This window comes from Hylobates moloch, unplaced genomic scaffold (assembly GCF_009828535.3).
Source record: "Hylobates moloch isolate HMO894 unplaced genomic scaffold, HMol_V3 SCAFFOLD_12, whole genome shotgun sequence".
NCBI lineage: Eukaryota > Metazoa > Chordata > Mammalia > Primates > Hylobatidae > Hylobates > Hylobates moloch.
In genome coordinates this window covers 11587522-11605075 of record NW_026652287.1, presented here as the reverse complement: position 1 = coordinate 11605075, position 17554 = coordinate 11587522, and the positions used below count along the sequence as shown (strand labels likewise).

Here is a 17554-nt window from a genome sequence, read left to right as displayed (position 1 = left end):
TGCAGCACCAAAGCACCCTCTTGGAAGCAGAGAGCAGCCCTCACCAGATACCAAACCTGCCAGCACCTTGATCTGGAACTTCTGGCCTCCAGAAATGTGAGAAATCAATTTTCGTTCTTTATAAATTACCCAGTCTTAGGTCCCATAACAGCAGCACAAAACAGACTTAAGGGCAACGGGTGTGTTTATGATCTTGCTCGTCAAGGAGTGATGGTCACTGGCTGTCTCTGAAGTGGGGGAGATGCTGTTTAGCCTCCTCTTTTCTAAAGCAAATGTGAAAGCAAGTCAGTGTTGGGGTGAGGGGTGGGTGTGTTTCTAGATGCCACGAACACCAGCAGGAGGCTGGGTGTGGCGACACGCGCCTGTCATCCCAGCACTTCGGGAGGCTGAGGCAAGAGGATTACTTGGTCCAAGAGTTTGAGACCAGCCTGGACAACATATAGTGAGACCTCATCCCTACAAATAATTTAAAAATTAGTCAGGCATGGTGGTGCACATCTGTAGTCCCAGCAACTCAGGAGGCTGAGGTGGGAGGACTGCTTGAGTCCAGGAGTTTGAGACCAGGCCTGGGCAATATAGTGAGATTCTGTCTCTATAAAAAATTTAAGAATTATCTGGGTGTGGGGGCTGCTGTAGTGGTGGGCCCCTGTGGTCCCAGCTACTTTGGAACCCAAAGTGGATGGATCACTTAAGCCCGAGAGGTGGAGGTTGCAGTGAGCCGAGACTGCCACTGCACTCCAGCCTGGGTGACAGAACGAGACCCTGCCTCAAAAAAGAAAACCAGAAGGGTTTTGCTGGCAAATTCTAACCCTTGGACAACTGACTGACTTAACTTTTTGGAGCCTCGCCTCACAGATGATGATCCATAAAACGGGGTTAATCCCTACCTCGTGGGGTAAAGTATCATGTGGCACACTAGGCCACAGTTCAGTGTGACTAAGACTGCTCGGGGGCTGCCCACCTGTCTGGCCTCCACCAGAATCTTGCAATTACCTGCCTGCGAAAGCCGTGCTGCTCAAACTTCAGCACGCAGACGAGTCACCTGGGGAGCAGGCTTAAGCCAAGCCTGGGCATCTGCATTTCTTTTTTTCTTTTAATTTTTGAGACAGGGTCTCGCCCTGTTGCCCAGGCTAGTGTGCAGTGGCATGATCACAGCTCACTGCAGCCTTGACCTCCAGGGCTCACGCAATCCCACCTCAGCCTCCCGAGTAGCTGTGGGACCACAGGCATGCACCACCACACTCGATTAATTTTGTAATTTTTTTTTTTTTTTAGAGATGGGGTCTTGCCATGTTGTCCAGGCTGGTCTCGAACTCCTAGGCTCAAGCAATCCTCCCACCTTGGCCTCCCAAAGTGCTGGAATTGCAGGCGTGAGCCACCGTGCCCAGCTGGCACCTGTGTTTCTAACCCACTCACAGGTGACACTGGCACTGCTGGTCTGGGAGCCACACTGAGTACCGAGGTCCTAGGACATGCTCTAAATTAGAGATTTGCTGAATACATTAGCCTTGACTTGGGCGTCTGACCTCGCTGTCAGCCTGAGGAAGGAATACAGACATCAGGGCAGGCGGCCTAAATAAACAACCACCAATACAAACCTCCCGAAGAGGCCCAGGCTTGGCACCATTTTGCTGTCTGTTTATTTCAACTTTACAGAGAAGCTTAAACATCTGTGGAAAAACACGAAAGGCTTATTTTTCTCTTAAGTTCATGTACTTTTTAGTGATAAATACACAGTATTTAACTTTATACACCTGGTAAAAGGAAAATGCATAGTAGAAAGGGTCGGGAATGAAACAGAAGCATCGGGCATTGAATCGATCACAGAGTAGAAAAGTCTGCAGTCCCCAGAAACTCGGCCTCCAGCTGGAGAGGGGAACCAGCGTACCATGAAACTTCCCTAGCACCTTGGAAGCAAGTGGAGGTCATGGTTCTTCCACTCGGCAACGTGAAGCTCCCCGCTGGAAGACAAGTGAGAGCGACAGGCCAAGCCTGTGTGTCCACCTGCACAGGCATTCTCCTTGTTCCAGAAAGGCTCTGAGGACGGAAGACCTGCCTCTCAGGAAAGGCCAGACCAGTGGGGAGAGGCCTCCGCAGCCCCAAGTGTCAACAGGGGCTCAATAAGGCTTTCTGGGAGCCACTGGAAGCTGGTGGGATGGAAGGGGGAGGTGGAAAAGGGCAGAGGAAATGGGAAGTGGATGGAGGGTTTGTGCTTCCTTCGAGGCCACAGGTGCAGGCCACAGGTTGCTTACACCAAATTGGTCCCACAGATGAGCTAGCAATGGAAGAAATTATGGGCGTCCTCTTTGCCCAGTGGAAGAGCTGCTCATAAGAGCACCTCCTTTCCTGACAGAGCTGGCTTTTGAAAAATCAATATGCTCCAAGAGTGGCAGCTCAAATGCTTTGTTTACAGCCATCTTGGCTTATCCTTTTCATGTGGGGCAGGTCCTTTCCACAGCTTTCTTTGGTGTTTCTTCGTTAAAAGAAAAAAAAAAAGTCATCAATGTGGGTCTCCCCCACCCCACTGCCCCACAGCTGGGTGCTGCCTGATTGCTGGCATTCCCCGGAAGAAATCTTAGATGGAAGTTTCCGTGGTGGGGAGAAATGGCATTGTCTGATGCAGCTGTGTAAACAAGAGAAGCCCTGCAGAAGCTCTGAGCACTGCCACCCCCTGGGCCAGCCACCGGGCCAGGCCAGAGCCCACACAAGCAGGCTGGGCCTAAGACTAGGGACCCACTGGCTTTAACCTCTGCAAGGTGCTTATTGCAAACTAACCAAGCCCCATCTGGTGCCAGAAGGGGTGGAGCTATTGAGTCTTCTCCCCATAAATGTAAAGCCAGGAGGGCAAGAGGAAGTGCTGGGTTACAAAGACCCAGCAAGGAGGCCAGACAACCCTCTCTAGACTACCTGTCCTTTGCTCTTCAAAACCAGCATTCCCTAATTCTGAACTGCTTATAAGATAGCAAAACAAGTCTGGCTAAACTACAGTCAAGAGCTTAGGATCTACGGAAGCCAAGAAAGCCCAGGGCGCCATGAATAGGCTGGGCAGGGGCACGAGGCCTTGCCTTTGTCTCAGAAGTCCTCACACCACGGCTGATCAGATGGAAACGATGGGGAAGCAGAGTTTCCCGGTGCCATCTTTCCCCAGCCCAGATTCCACCAAGCGCTGGAAAGCAGAGCTGGGAATCTCCCAGGGTAGAGTCCTTCCAGGTTTCCTCCCGCTCAACTTCACACTCCCCTACCTGTGGCTCTGGAAGGAGTCACACTTGAACCTCAACCAAACTTCCCAATATCAGTTGGAAGTCAAAAAGATGAACCCTTTCTTTCTGGACTTTTAACTACAAAGGGGAACTTCCTGTGCCAAGCCCTGGTTTCCTCATTCCCTGAGGAGTGCTGTGGGTTTCAACAGTCTTCTCTAAAAGGGTACCCCAAGGTTACTGTGTGGAGTCTAGGGAAGCTCAGATCCTCAGGATGATCATTTGTGTGTTGGACAGTGAAAGCATTTCCCACCTGGCCGTCCAGAAACTGGGTATTTCATTGACCACAACAATCAGCTAGGATTTAAAATGAAAACAAAACCTTAGCAGTCTTTAGAATATACAGGTTATGAACTAGCTAAGCTGCTAATATATACAGGCGGGCACAGGTTTCATCGGCTGTAACTCATCACATGCCTGAAGCCATGAAATATATCCTGGAAGCTCTAAATAATTTCTGAACTACTGTGCTCCAGAGTTCACTCTAGTTAGAGACTTGAAAATCTTTTTTGTTTAATCTTAAGCCATGTAATGTACATGGAAGCATAGGATTTCACCCTGAAGTTTTTGTAATGTGACAAAGAGATTTACCAGAGCTCGGTCAACTATCTCAAAAACCCTGCTTTGAGCAGCTGTCATGAAGAAACACGTTCAGTCTTTCAGGAGAAATGCTGCCCCATCACAGCTGCTGAATACCCTTCCAGGCTTGGAAAATCCCCTTCCAGAAGCACTTATTAAATTTCAAGCCCTTTCTGTTTCCCTGACTACAATTCTACCCATACAAAATTTAAAAATCCTTCTTACAAATAAGTTGCATCAAAGCTCCCTGCAACTACTGAGGGCCAGCCCTGCTCTGACTCCTTGAGACCCCGGCTCTGGAAGGTGCTGTGGTTTGGGGTTTGCACTAGGAGCCACATCTAGCCCCCTATTCCCTCTCAAATGCAGCAACCGCCTCCATGGCCTCAGACCGCTGGAGTTTTCTGCTCGCCTTTCCACAGTGTCAAACCCCACACACAGTCACTTGGTATATCTGACATGGTTCTGAAAATCACAATGAAGGATTTTTGGCATAAAAACGTTTTAAAAAGCAATTGTCCCAAAATGCACGTGGGTTTGGGTCTGCAACTCCTCACACCCGCCTGTCCAGCCAGCCAGCGGCCACGGTCGACGTCATGGAGTCAAGTCCTTTTTTTTTTTTTTTTTTTTGTCCCCTTTAAAACAACAAAGGAAAAAACAAATAACCAGAGATGACCATCGAGGCTCTACACACGTGCTGGGTTTCCGTAGGACATGCTGCTATGGAAACGCGGTGCAGCAGCCCCCCGGAGGCGACGCGGCGTGCATGCGAGGTCGAGCGATCCAGGCAGCTACTCGGGCTCCATGGCCTCCTCCGGCCGCGGTGGATGCATGCATGCGGGAGAGCCGGGGGCAGGGGCCCCGCAACTTTCCACGCAGGGACTGCCTCTCACAAGAGCACTTCCTCCTCCCCCACGGGGGGCGGGTTGGTGCCCTGGAGGTTGTCTTCGCTGCCTTGCTTCCTGCTCACCGAACAGAAAACCAACATTAAGACTCTGAGAAATGCCAGCAAGGCCCTGAGCCAGCTGCTCCCACATCTGGGCCCCCTGCCCAAGTGGGCCGTCGCGCACCGCCTGGAACGTGATCTACGTAACCCAGTCTTTGAGATCCTCTCCCTTTTTCCTTGCTCACATAAATTTTTCAAAGGAGACTTTGCACCCAACCCCTCTGCAAATGAAAGACCAGCATCACTTGCCAAAAATAGCAAGGAACTATACAACAGTTCCAAAACTAGGTAACACCAAAATTCACTGCACAAATCCCAAGTAGAAGGCACCCCCCCACCCCACGGCGCCTGTCATACCAGGTTTTTAGGTACTTCGATCCCCCACTATGAGCTCTTACAGGGAAGGGACTGTGACGCTTGTCCTCAGTCACCAGATGTTGAGTTCCTTGTGGGGGGGGCGGGGGTAATCAGAGCCTCCCCTGCCTGGCCTGGCACACAGCTGGCGCTCAAGAAAGGGCTGATGACAACTGCTCCAGGGATCCTCCCGCCTCAGCCCTCCTGCAGCCAGCCCTGAGGGAGGAGCACCTCTGACAGAAGAGGAGGCCCCTTCCTTCTTGGAAGTGGCAGGAGGAGAGCCCTTGTGTCCCTGAAGAGCCCACGCTGGAGCCACCGCTGTGACAGCGTGGATGGTGTGACAGGTGCGAGGGGAATCCCCGAGGGGCCTATCCCCTCACCACCATCACACAGCTCCCCTGTTCTTAGGGATGCCACTGGGCATGCCACATGGGTTACTATCCTTCCCCAACAACAATCCGTGTCTCCTATCCAGGAGGGAGACTGTCCTTACACAAGGCAAGAGGAAGCATGATGTCTGGCTTGCTATGTTTCTGATGGAGAACGCGGGTAAGGTCCCCGGGGAGGAGGGCGCTGTAACTAGACGTTAGGTCAGGCCCTCAGTCTCTGCCCTCGCAGTTGCGTGTTGGTAGGGGCTGGGTCTCACTGCACACGGCAGGCAGGCCTCCAGTCCAAGACCCCCAGTGCCTGAATCAGCTCTGTGAGCTCCCATGACCAAGGCATCCCACCTGCTGGTGGCTGAGGGCAGCGGATCCCAGGTGAGGGAAGGAAGGGGCAGTACAGCCCTTTGGGCCAGTCTCCATCTGCTGGTGTCTTGTTTGATCTCATTGAAAATAAGGCCAGGCGCAGTGGCTCATGCCTGTAATCCCAGTACTTTGGGGGGCCAAGGCAGGCGGATCACCTGAGGTCAGGAGTTCAAGACCAGCCTGGCCAACATGGTGAAACCCCCGTCTCTACTAAAAAATTACAAAAACTAGCTGGGCCTGGTGTCACACGCCTGTAATCCCAGCTACTCAGGAAGCTGAGGCAGGAGAATCGCTTGAGCCTAGAAGGCAGAGGTTGCAGTGAGCCGAGATCACACCACTGCACTCCAGCACTCCAACCTGGGCGACAGAGCAAGACCCTGTCTCAAAAAAAAAAAAAAGAAAGAAAGTAAATAGAAGAGAAACCAACAGCAGGCTTGCTCACAGACAGGAGGCAGCCCCAGTTTGGCAGACCCTAAAATGGAGATTGAGAGGAGGAAGGCTGAGGAAAGGCCAGCCCGCTGGGTTTCCACTCCATCATCTGAGAGGCTCACGCCCAAGGCTGGGCTGCTCAGGCATCTGTCTGGGCACAAGCTGGGGACTGTGTCCACCTTCTGAGGCTGCTGAAGACCGGTTCTGAAGGACTGCCATTTTCCCTGCTCTATGCTGGAGGGCAAGATTTCTCTCAAAAGCATAAAGAATTCCCAAACAGGTGTTCCTCCTAGATTACCATATAAGCCCTGATTCCCACGGGATGGGTGGCCAATCCATTTCTATTTCTATTTCTTTTCTTTTTTTTTTTTTTTTTTTTTTTGAGATGCAGTCTCGCTCTGTCACCCAGGCTGGAGTGCAGTGGTGCAATCTTGGCTCACTGCAAGCTCCGCCTCCCGGGTTCACACCATTCTTCTGCCTCAGCCTCCCGAGTAGCTGGGACTACAGGCGCCCGCCACCACGCCTCGCTAATTTTTTTGTATTTTTAGTAGAGATGGGGTTTCACTGTGTTAGCCAGGATGGTCTCGATCTCCTGACCTCGTGATTCGTCTGCCTCGGCCTCCCAAAGCACTGGGATTACAGGCATGAGCCACCGTGCCCAGCCTTTTTTTTTTTTTTTGAGACAGATTTTCGCTCTTGTTGCCCAGGCTGGAGTGCAATGATGCGATCTCAGCTCACCGCAACCTCCACCTCCTGGGTTCAAACGATTCTCCTGCCTCACCTCCCGAGTAGCTGGGACTACAAGTGCGCGCCACCATGCCCCGCTAATTTTTGTATTTTTAGTAGAGACGGGGTTTCACCATATTGGCCAGGCTGGTCTCAAACTCCTGATCTCATGATCCACCTGCCTCGGCCTCCCAAAGTGCTGGGATTACAGGCGTGAGCCACTGCACCCAGCCTGCTGGTCAATCCATTTCATCTCGTAAGCCAACTCCTAACACTTGTACACGAATGTTCATAGCATCAGTCTTCATTCGATAGCCAAAAGGTGGAGACAAGTCCATCCACAGAGGAATGGATGAACAAAGTGAGGTGCATCCATACAATGGAATATTATTTGGCCACAAAAAGGAATGAAGCACTAGTACATGTAGAGCATGGAGGAACCTTGAAAACATGATGCTGAAAGAAGCCAGACACAGAAGGCCACGTAGTGTATGACGCCATTTATACGAAACGTCCAGAATAGGCAAATCTATAGAAAACTAAAAGATGAGTGGTTACTGCATGGGGGAGTTGGATGGAAACAGCTAAGGAGTGTAGGGTGTCTTCTCGGGCTGATGAAAATGTCGTAAAGTTGATGGTGGTGATGGCTGCAGAAGTCTGTATTAGGAACCACTGAATCATACACTTCCCATGGGTGAATTACATGGTATGTGAATTGTACCTCAATAAAGCTATTTTTAAGAAACAGAAGTGACTGCCTGGAAATCCCACCAAGTCAGGTGGCCACGATGGGCTCAGTGGGAAGGGCAGTGGGGTCCCCACCCACCACAGCACCTGCAGCAGGGGTGCCCAGCAGGTTCTCCCAGTCTCATAAGGACACAAAGCCTCATCTGTCCTGGGAGGTTCTGGTCACCTGGGCTGGGTATGTGTATGAAGGAAGAGTGGCTGACAGCAAGAAGGTCTGCATCCACTCGGGTGAGGGAACTCTTACGTTACTTTGCAACAGGCAGGAAGGGGACTTATTTTCTAGGTCTAAACACATCAAAGAAAGAGAAGTGGAGGCTGGAGAGCCCCTAGCGAAGAGCCACACAGTGCAGCATGCCTGACCTATGCGCTGACCATGCGGACTTGGGGGGCACCCACGGGCCCCGTGACAGAGCTTCAACGCCATTGACGTGCACTGAGAAGACATGGGTGCCACACAGGATCTTCAGACCTGGGTGCATTCTCAGGCATTCCAGCTGGAGCGCCATGCACCCGCAGCCCCAGCCCACATGCATGACCCACCATCGGGTCCAAGCCCCCGAGGCCCCTCGTTCTAATACTGGGTCTGGAGGCCCGTGGTGAGCCGGGCCACAGCAGCCCAGGCTGGAAGGAGCATCTGCCTGGGTGGGGATGCCCCCGTGCTCTGCAGCTGCCCACCCACCCCGCTCAGGCCCCAGCAGAGGCTACGGCACAGGCAGGCGGTCGTTACCTTGAGCTCAGACAGGGACTCACATTCCCTGGTTGGTTTTTTGCTGGAATCACCAGAGGGAGGGAAAAGGGAAGTGAGAAGGGACCCTTGGGATCCACAGGATGGCCGTTCCCCCACCCAGAGACACTCAGACCCCAAACACCAGCTTCATAGAGCTGGAGCCAGGGTGGCGTTGACAGCAGATGAGTGGACACCTCTCTGCATGGACACACAGGGTCCTGAGTGAGACCACACTGCTCGCCCAGCACAGAGCCTCAAACCTCCCCATCAGGCACTCACGCTCCTGGGCCACAAAAGTGCTTTTCTTCTGACTGACCAAGAGCCCCCCAGCTACAGTGCAAGTCCCCGAGAAAGGTAAACTTCAGGTGGATTAACTGTCAGCAAAAGGAGGTGGGCTGAGCCCAGGTTGGGGTGCTGACTGTCCCAGTGCACCAGGTGGGTTTCATCTGAGTCTCTCCAGATGGCACCACTTCAGGGAGGACCTGTGCAGAGTGGTCTGGGCAGGGCTGCCCCAAGCTCAGCCTCCAGCCACCACTCCCCAACCCAAGAAGGCAGGCGGCCACTCACGTGAGCAGGTTTCCAGGCGCTGACAGTGAGCGTTCCTCCCGCCGGCTGCCCTCGAATGGGTTCCCAAAGGAGCGTTTACGTATCATGGTCTTCACCAGGATCTGAAGAGGGAGAAAAGAGGAGGTGGCAGGCGACTGCTTGGCCAGGTGGGGGCAATTCCGGGCAACATCCTCCCTCTTCTTTCTCCCCAGCCCCTGCCAGCTCCCAGGGCTGGTGGCCGATGGCAGACGTTGAGAGAAACTGGGCGGCACCACCCGCAACCAACCCCCGCCGAAAGAATCCTCTGGGAAAAGGTGCTGTCCTGCACCACACCCTCAGCCACTGCTCAGCGTCTCTCCCAGGCCTCCCCGCTTTCCACCTCCCTCCCTCCCATCCCTTCCAAAACCTAGATCTGGTCCCCTCACTCCCTGACTCAGAATCCCCACCCAGAGGGGTCTGGAACTTGGGCTGTCGTCAGCCAGAGAGTCCCAGAAAGTTCTGGAGCAAGGACGTGAACCAGTCACTCTTGGTGATGCTCTTGGCTGCCATTTCCCATGAAGGGAATGGCCTGCGGGCCCCATAAGCGTCACTGGGCCCCTCACCCCACCCCAACCAAGGCACGGTGCCCCTTCAAGCTGTTTCGGGAATTCACGGAGCTTCTGACTTTTTAAGCATTTGCTGCTAACAAGAAAAATAAGTGTTTAAGAAACACTGATTTACCAAAAGATGCAAACACCCAAATGCCCATCAAATGAAGAAGATAAACTCAAAGCGGTCTGTCCGTGCAATGGAACATGATTCAGCCATAAGGAGTGAAGCACTGATCCATGCTACAACACGAACGGACCCTGAAAACCTTCTGCCACGTCAAAGAAGCCAGGCCCAAAAGGCCTCAGAGTGTAGGATTCCCCCAGAATACACAAATCTATAGACACAGAGGGCAGGTGAGTGGGTGCCCAGGGCTGGGGGAAGGCGAATGGAGAGTCACTGCTGATGGGCGGGGGTGTGAAGTAATGAAAATGTTCAGAACTATTGAGGGGATAATTGCATGTCACTGTGAATGTCCCAAATGCCACTAAATTATTCACTTTAATTTTATGTTATGTGAATTCTACCTCAATTTAAAAGAAGGAGCGGGGGGTGGGGGGCAGGCGTGGTGGCTCATGCCTGTAATACCAGCACTTTGGGAGGCTGAGGCAGGTGGATCACCTGAGGTCAGGAGTTTGAGACCAGCCTGGCCAGCATGGAGAAACCCCATCTCCACTAAAAATACAAAAAATAGCTGGGCGTGGTGGTGGGCACCTGTCATCCCAGCTACACGGGAGGCTGAGGCAGAAGAATTGCTTGAACCTGGGAGGCAGAGGTTGCAGTGAGCCCAGACCACACCACTGCCCTCCAGCCTGGGCAACAAGAGCAAAACTCCGTCTTAAAAAAAAAAAAGAGAGAGAGAATGAAGGCGTCTTCCCCTACTGAGGTTCTTACAGTCAGTCACTGGGACATGCCAGCCCCTCTTTCCTCTGAGTCTGGGCAGGTGTCACTCCCCAGGTGAGCCCACCCTGCCGCCTCCCCTGTGGTCTTGTCAACCCAGAGCAGGAGCTCCTCCTCTGTGAAGCCCCAGCCCTTGCATCTCTCTGCACTGGCCTCTAACCACACAGGAGGCTGATTCTTCCCAGGTCCATCTTTCTTATAAGGCCAGAAGCCCCTCCCCCAGCCTCCCAGCCCCCCACCCCTGAGAGCAAGCACGGGGCTGAGCTCATCTTTGACACCTGTGCCTGGCACACGCTGGCTGCTCTGTGAGTGTTTGCTAAATGATGAACACATGCAGGGGGCCTGGACCTTGCCATCTTGTCCCAAGTCAGACCACTTCCCAGTATCTACCCGCCCATCCCTGCTCCAGCTGCCCTGGTTCAAACCCTGATTCAAACCCATGCTCTTGGAGTAAAGATGTAAAACCTCGCCGCACCCTCCCTCCACCTTCCTTGCCCTGCTCAGTGGCCCCACCCAGAGTGTGTTAGCCCCTCCGCCCTCTCTCGGCGGAGTTAACACCATACCATCCTCTCGGTGTCTATCCACTTCTTCCCAGTGGGGCCAAGTGTGCCTCCATTAGGGGCATGTCCTGCAGTCCCTCTACTGCACTGTACGTACATTGTTGGTTTGACCAGCATCTGCCTCTCAAGCATGGCAGAGGCCATGGGGGTTTTCTCATCACTCCACCCAGCCCCTGCTCCCAGCACAGGCCTGAGAAACCACTTGGTGTTCAACAAGTGTTTCCCGAATAATGAATGCCTACTCCAGACCTCCAGGGCCAGACGCTTTCTCCCAAGAACCTGCCCCTAAGACCCGGGAAGGGCAACTGATTCAGGACTAGAACCTCCTGAGCCTGGAACAGAGTAACCCATGGTGCGTGCAGAGTCCGACGCCAGCTGCCTCCTCGCCTGCGGGCACAGGGGGTGGGAGGGTGGCTGAGGAAGGGTGAGTGGGTGTGGCTGAGTCTTCAACAGTGAAGGTCATGCGCAGCCCTGGGTGGGGAAAGAGTGGAGGAAGATGTGCATGGATGCCCCAGCCAGGGCTCAGCTTTGGGAGGAGGAGAGAGGAAGTGTGTGGGGAAGCGAGGAGGAGAGAGGAAGTGTGTGGGGAAGCAAGGAGGAGAGGTGCAAAGCTGGAGGAGCAAGAGCAGCATCTGGGCTCCTACAGGGGCCATCTTTCACCGCTGGACCTTCTGTGCCTTTCCAGCCAGTCTCAAGGGTCCCTCCCAGAGCCCAGGGGCCTGCCAGCCCACTGGGACTAGTGCTGGCCAACTGCAGCCAGGCCTTTTGAGGTGGCTGTGGTGGGACAGCCTGCTGGTCTCTGTCCCCAAGCCTGCTGCCTGGAACCTGGATCCCTGGGACTCCTGGTCTCCCTCTTGGAGCTAACTGCCCTCCTGGACAGGGACTTGGTCAGTGGCGATTCCCAGAGCCTCCAAGGTTAGGCCTGACGACTCTACATTCTGGCTCCTTCTTCCTGGGTCAGGATCCAAATTCAAGGCCATAAAAGGGGACCTGCTGGCTCCTAAGCAAAATCTCACTCTCAGGAGATGGGCAGAACTTTCTCAGCATGTGCGTGGAAGTCCCTGCCCCTATCCCTGGTGGCTGCCCACACAGCAGGGATGTGAGATGTGCTACGCCATCCACCCTGGAGCCTAAAATTCCAGCTAGGCGGGAATCTTGGCTTAGAGACCTCGGCTCCGGCTCCCAACCCTTGCCCCTGCCTGATACTTCTCCTAGTTCCTCTCCCCTGATGAGCTCTGAAAGCAGGAATTCCAGAGGGAGAATCTCCCCCTCCCTATGGTAACACGGAACCTGGCTCAGAAGATGCAGGGGTCACCTGGCCTGATACGTGACCGAGGCCCAGAGGCCAGCAGCTGTGGGTTAGGGGCGGCCCCCGGACATCTCCTGACTCCCAGGCACCCGCCTGTGTCTGGCCTGTCCTGGCCAGGCCCCGCCTCAGGCTCCTGGGTCCCTGCTCTGGGTCAGGGGTCCATCCACCTTACCACGGTCGCCAGGCTGGGAATGTGTTTGACTGAGTTCTCAACCTCCTCTTCGGTCACTTCGACCAGCGTGCAGTTCTCATCCTCCGACGGCAACGGCTCCGCCCCATGCCTCGTGACCCAGGGGTGCAGCTTCAACGAACGACAGGAGGGGTGAGGGGCAGGTGAGGCTGGCTCCCGGAGGGCCCTGCCATCGAACGGAGCCACGAGGGCATGCAGGAGGGAGAGGCGAGGGCCTGTGATCAGGCATGCAAAACAGCTGGCGAGCAGAGGGCGGGGGTGAGCGAAGGGGCGGAAACGTGAAGACGTGAAGACGGAGAGACAGGACGGGAGGAGCTACGAGGCTGAAGTGGGAGTGGGGCAATTCTCCACCCGGCCCAGGTCTTGGCCGAAGTGATGGGAATTTGGCATCTGCCTTGCCTGGCTGCCCAAGGAGCATCCATCACTCCTCAGCCACGATCCCTGACACCTGGGAGGCTCAGCGCACAGCAGGCAGCATTCTCCCCATCTCACAGCAAGAGAGAGAGGCTTGGAGGCATGGTGGGACCAGCTGGCAGGACACGACCAGGAGAGGACCCAGGCAGGGGTCTGCCCCCTGGGGTCCAAACCCCAACCCATGACTTTTTGGGCTGCCTTCTGTTAAGACCTTCAAATGCCAGTTAGCTAGCTGCCTAGGAGGTCCCAGGGCAAATCTCTAGATTTCTTAAAGGGCCAGATATATGTGTGTGGCCTTAGTGGAGATGTGTAGGCGAATACACTTTCCTAAAAGTGCTTTCTGCAAGAGGGTGGGATTCAGCAGGCTGGGGAGGTCCAATTGCTCATTAACTTCCTCCCATCCTCACTGCAGTTTCTCAAAGGGACTGGCCTCTGCAAAGGACCTGAGCTCTGGGAGCAGGGTGTGGAGCACGGAGGCCCCATGCTGGTCTGCAGAGGGTGGATCCCATCAGCCCACGCCAATCGGAGCAAGTGCAGGCTGGCGGGTCATAGATCCCACTCCCACAATCACAGTGCACACAACGCCCAAATCTTCCTCCCCAGCCCTCAACAGCCCCCAGCAGCTCAGAGGCCCTGGGGCATGGGAGAACAGCGGTGCCAAGGAGGGTGCGGCACTGTGGACACATGGGTGTGGGGTCTGGCTGAGGCAGGGCTGAGCCAAACAATTCCAAGCATGGGGGGCACAGGCCGAGCCAAGGGTACCTTGATTTCTGGCACCACGATCCTCGACTCGGGGTTCTTGTCCAGCATACGGGTGATCAGGTCCTTCAAGTCCTCAGCTATGTCGGGCCTGGGGATGAAGAGGCATCAGGGTGGGAGACATGGGACCGCCAAGAACTCGGACAGGAGAGATGCTGGACGGCGGGAGATACTCACTGGTCTGGAAATTCCAGGGCCTGACTCTTGATCTTACTGTGTAAACACATAATCCGCTCGTCCATGAATGGGCACTGCAAAGAGGCCAGGGACAGAGTGGCGGTCAATGGCGGCCACATCTGCCCTTCGAGGGCCACCTGTGCTGTGCCACTCCACACAGGATACAGCAGAGAAATCAACAATCGCGGCCCAGGCTAGGGGGCAAGCAGCTCCCATTCTCCCCGAGAATGGCCCAGACACAGGGGTGTGGGGCCTGGCCGACGCATGGCGGAGCCAGGAATGGCCCTCTCGAAGGGCTAGAGCCTTTCCCAAGCACACTGCAGCCTCCCTATGTAGCTGGGCCTCAGTTTACCTCCTTACACCAAAGCAAACACTGCTCGTCACCCACTTGCCAGGTGAACAACAGGAACAATAAGAATAACACAAAAGACTGTGGCAGCGGCAGTGATTTTCAAGGGCTTAGCCTGGACCACGCCACACCCTGCCCTGAGGTTTTCATTCACTGTTCCGCATCCCTGGAATGTTCTTCCCACCAACATCTACGTGGTTGGTCTCTCCCACCATGCAGGTGTCTGACTAAAGTTCACCTTCTCAGGGAGGCCTTCCTGAAGCCCTGTCTAAAACAGACAACCCCCAATGCCGCCACCGCCCACATCACTCCTCATCGTAGCACTTATCCCTGACGTTATCGTACAGATTTGTTTATTGCTTAACCCCTCCCACGGGAATGTTAGCTCCGAGAAAGCAGGGATTTCTGTCTGTCTTGCTCACTGCGGACTCTCCCGTGCCTAGGAGCGTTCCTGCACAAAGTAAGGGCTCAATAAATATCTGCTGAATTAATGGATACTTGAATTATTTCTGTCAATCCTCTCAGAAGCCATCAGAAATAATAAGCAGTATTCTCATTTTACAGAAGAGAAAAACAGAAGTTCAGAGAAATAACGTGTCCCAGGAAGTACGAAGAGGGATTTAAGCCTAGATTCAGCTGACTCCGAAGCCTATTTTTGCACCACCTTCTGGGTGACAAATCGATGCTTTCACCCAGCCGAGGGCCTGACTCAAGAGCGGCTCGGTCATGTGTGCTGGAAAAGGAATCTTTACATGGGGCACTGAAAATGTTGGAGAAGGGGCAGAGAGGTACCTGAACCACCCCTATCTAAGGAAAACGATTTCATTAAGAGCAGTGACTTGAGCTCTAGCTAATCACTGCCTTCTAAGGCATTTGGAAGGAAGAGCGGAGATGGTGGTAACTTACTCTGAAATATATTAAGAAACCAGATGGACTGAGGGATGGGTAAGGAATGAACAGACAAGCACAGGAAAAGGTTAATATAGTAGAATCCGGGTGGTGGGTATGTGGGTGTTCACTGGACAGTTCTTCCAGCTTTGCTACACGATTGAAAAATTTTCTAATCAAATATTGAGAGGCAATCGTTGTAAACTCCTTTACTTCTTCACGGGACCAGTTTCTTAGGCTTTCCTCAATAAGAATACAAGCTCAGGAAAGGGAAAAATCTACGTTTTTATTGCTCACATAATCAAACTGAACTTCAGAGTTAAAACGAGAGGGCCAAGCGTGGTGGCTCACGCCTGTAATCCCAAATGCTGGGAGGCCCAGGCTGGCAGATCATTTGAGGTCAGGAGTTTGAGACCAGTCTGGCCAACATGGCAAAACGCCATCTCTACAAAAATGCAAAAATTAGCCGGTGTGGTGGCTGGCATCAGGAGGCTGAGGCAGAAGAATGGCTTGAACCCGGGAGGCGGAGGTTGCAATGAGCTGAGATCGCACCACTACACTCCAGCCTGGGTGACAGAGCAAGACTCCATCTCAAAAAAAAAAAAAAAAAAAAAATAGAGAAACCCCTAGATATCAATAATAACAAAATAACAACAACAGGAAAGCCCAAACAGCACTCCCTAAATCAATAATGGTAAACAGCTTTTAACTTCCATTCCAATGCTACCCCTCTGACAAAAGCTTCTAGGAATACCCTGATGGAAAGAACATCAGAGCAGTATCAGGCTCAGGAGGAACGAGTACAGTTATTGATTAGTAATGTCTGTCTTGGGCTCAGAAATGGGAGAGGTGGCAGAACTGCTGTCCTTGCCCTAAATTTATCAACTATTTATAAACTCTAGAGCCTCTGCCAATCCTTCTGTTTTAACAGATCATTTTTTCATAGATATGATTATGAAATACATACACATGTACATTTAGGAAGGCATCCTTTTTCACATTGAGATCTAGGTGTAGAAATAAAATAACTCTTATTTTATTTTTTGAGATGGAGTCTCACTCTTGTTGCCTGGGCTGGAATACAATGGTGCAATCTCAGCTCACTGCAACCTCCGCCTCCCGGGTTCAGGCGATTCTCCTGCCTCAGCCTCCTGAGTAGCTGGGACTATAGGCATGCGCCACCATGCCCGGCTAATTTTTTGTATTTTTAGTAAAGACGGGGTTTCACCATGTTGGCCAGGCTGGTCTCCAACTCCTAACCTCAGGTGATCCGCCTGCCTCGGCCTTCCAAAGTGCTGGGATTACAGGCATGAGCCACCATGCCCAGCCTAAAATAACTCTTAAGTAAGTACTGTCTCCTGGCAAGGGTGACTATTAACCCAGGGGCCACCCAGCAGCGCTGAGGGGACAGGATACCCCACCCTCTTACCTGGCCAAAGACAAAGCAGTATAGTGTCACGCCCATGGCCCAAACATCCAAGGCCTGCAAGAAAAAGAGCTTAGTGTGAGGGCACAAGGGGCGGTCCAGCCTCCAATCCTCCAGCTTTCCTTTGGGGAGCCACCTCTTGACTCTCAGCCCTTGGAATTGGGGCGGGACCAATCCTGTCTCCTAGGCTCTGGGGCAGGCACAGGATCCAGGCCAGGCCAATGAGAGCACCACTACCCCCAGCCACAGTGATTGGTTCAAGCATGGGCACATGACCCACGTTGGGCCAATCAGAGCCAACCCCAGGGTTTTCATAGGCGCTATCTGAATAGCTCCTCTGAAGGAATGCTCTTGCCACTGAGGTTGGCAAATGATAGAAAGTAACCTGGTCCCTGGGTGCCTGACCCACCTGTGGAAGAAACCAAACAAGAAAAACAACTGAAAGATGGCAAGAGATGGTTTCTGTTTGAGTCCCTGGATCTAGCCAAGCCTGAAGCCTACCCCTCAGTATCTTGATCCAGTGGATTCACTGTTTAAGCCTGTGTGCATTGGGTTTCTGCTGCTTACAATCCAAAGGACACTAACACAGGCAGAACTCTGTGGCTGAGGCAGGCCCAAGCTTACCTTCCCAGAGAAGATCTTGCGGGTCTCAGAGAGCGACTCGGGCGCCATGAAGGCGGGTGTGCCCACGGTGTTGGAGAGGAGCGCGTCACTGCCCTTGAATTCATTGCTCACACCGAAGTCAGCAATCTTGATGTGCCCATCTTCTCCGACCAGGAGGTTGGAAGGTTTGATGTCACGGTGGATGATCTTCTGGTAGTGTACTGGGGAGGCGTAGACAGCAGGTGAGAGACGGGGACAGGAAAACCCGGTGAGCACCTCTATGCGGCCACATGGCCTGGAGACACAGGCATGGCACCCTCTGGTGCCTTGTCTCCCA

At 53.4% G+C, this 17554-nt stretch overlaps 1 protein-coding gene across 10 annotated transcripts in view; it reads right to left on the bottom strand.

Annotated features, from left to right (window-relative positions):
- The window catches only part of CAMKK2 (calcium/calmodulin dependent protein kinase kinase 2), a 75032-nt gene that overhangs the window by 15818 nt on the left and 41660 nt on the right, over positions 1 to 17554 (bottom strand). Inside the window, exons 10-17 of one of the 10 annotated variants that reach the window (XM_032168486.2) lie at positions 17239 to 17438; positions 16618 to 16671; positions 13952 to 14025; positions 13778 to 13865; positions 12584 to 12712; positions 9076 to 9176; positions 8509 to 8551; positions 1618 to 4795 (exon numbers count right to left, since the gene is read on the bottom strand). In XM_032168486.2, the coding sequence (XP_032024377.1) occupies positions 4625 to 4795; positions 8509 to 8551; positions 9076 to 9176; positions 12584 to 12712; positions 13778 to 13865; positions 13952 to 14025; positions 16618 to 16671; positions 17239 to 17438 (860 nt within the window). In that variant the 3' untranslated portion in view covers positions 1618 to 4624. Of the gene's footprint in view, positions 1 to 1617; positions 4796 to 6646; positions 8067 to 8508; positions 8552 to 9075; positions 9177 to 12583; positions 12713 to 13777; positions 13866 to 13951; positions 14026 to 16617; positions 16672 to 17238; positions 17439 to 17554 lie in introns of those variants that run through there. The other 9 variants (XM_032168489.2, XM_032168487.2, XM_032168492.2 and 6 more) reach the window with 9 other exon arrangements.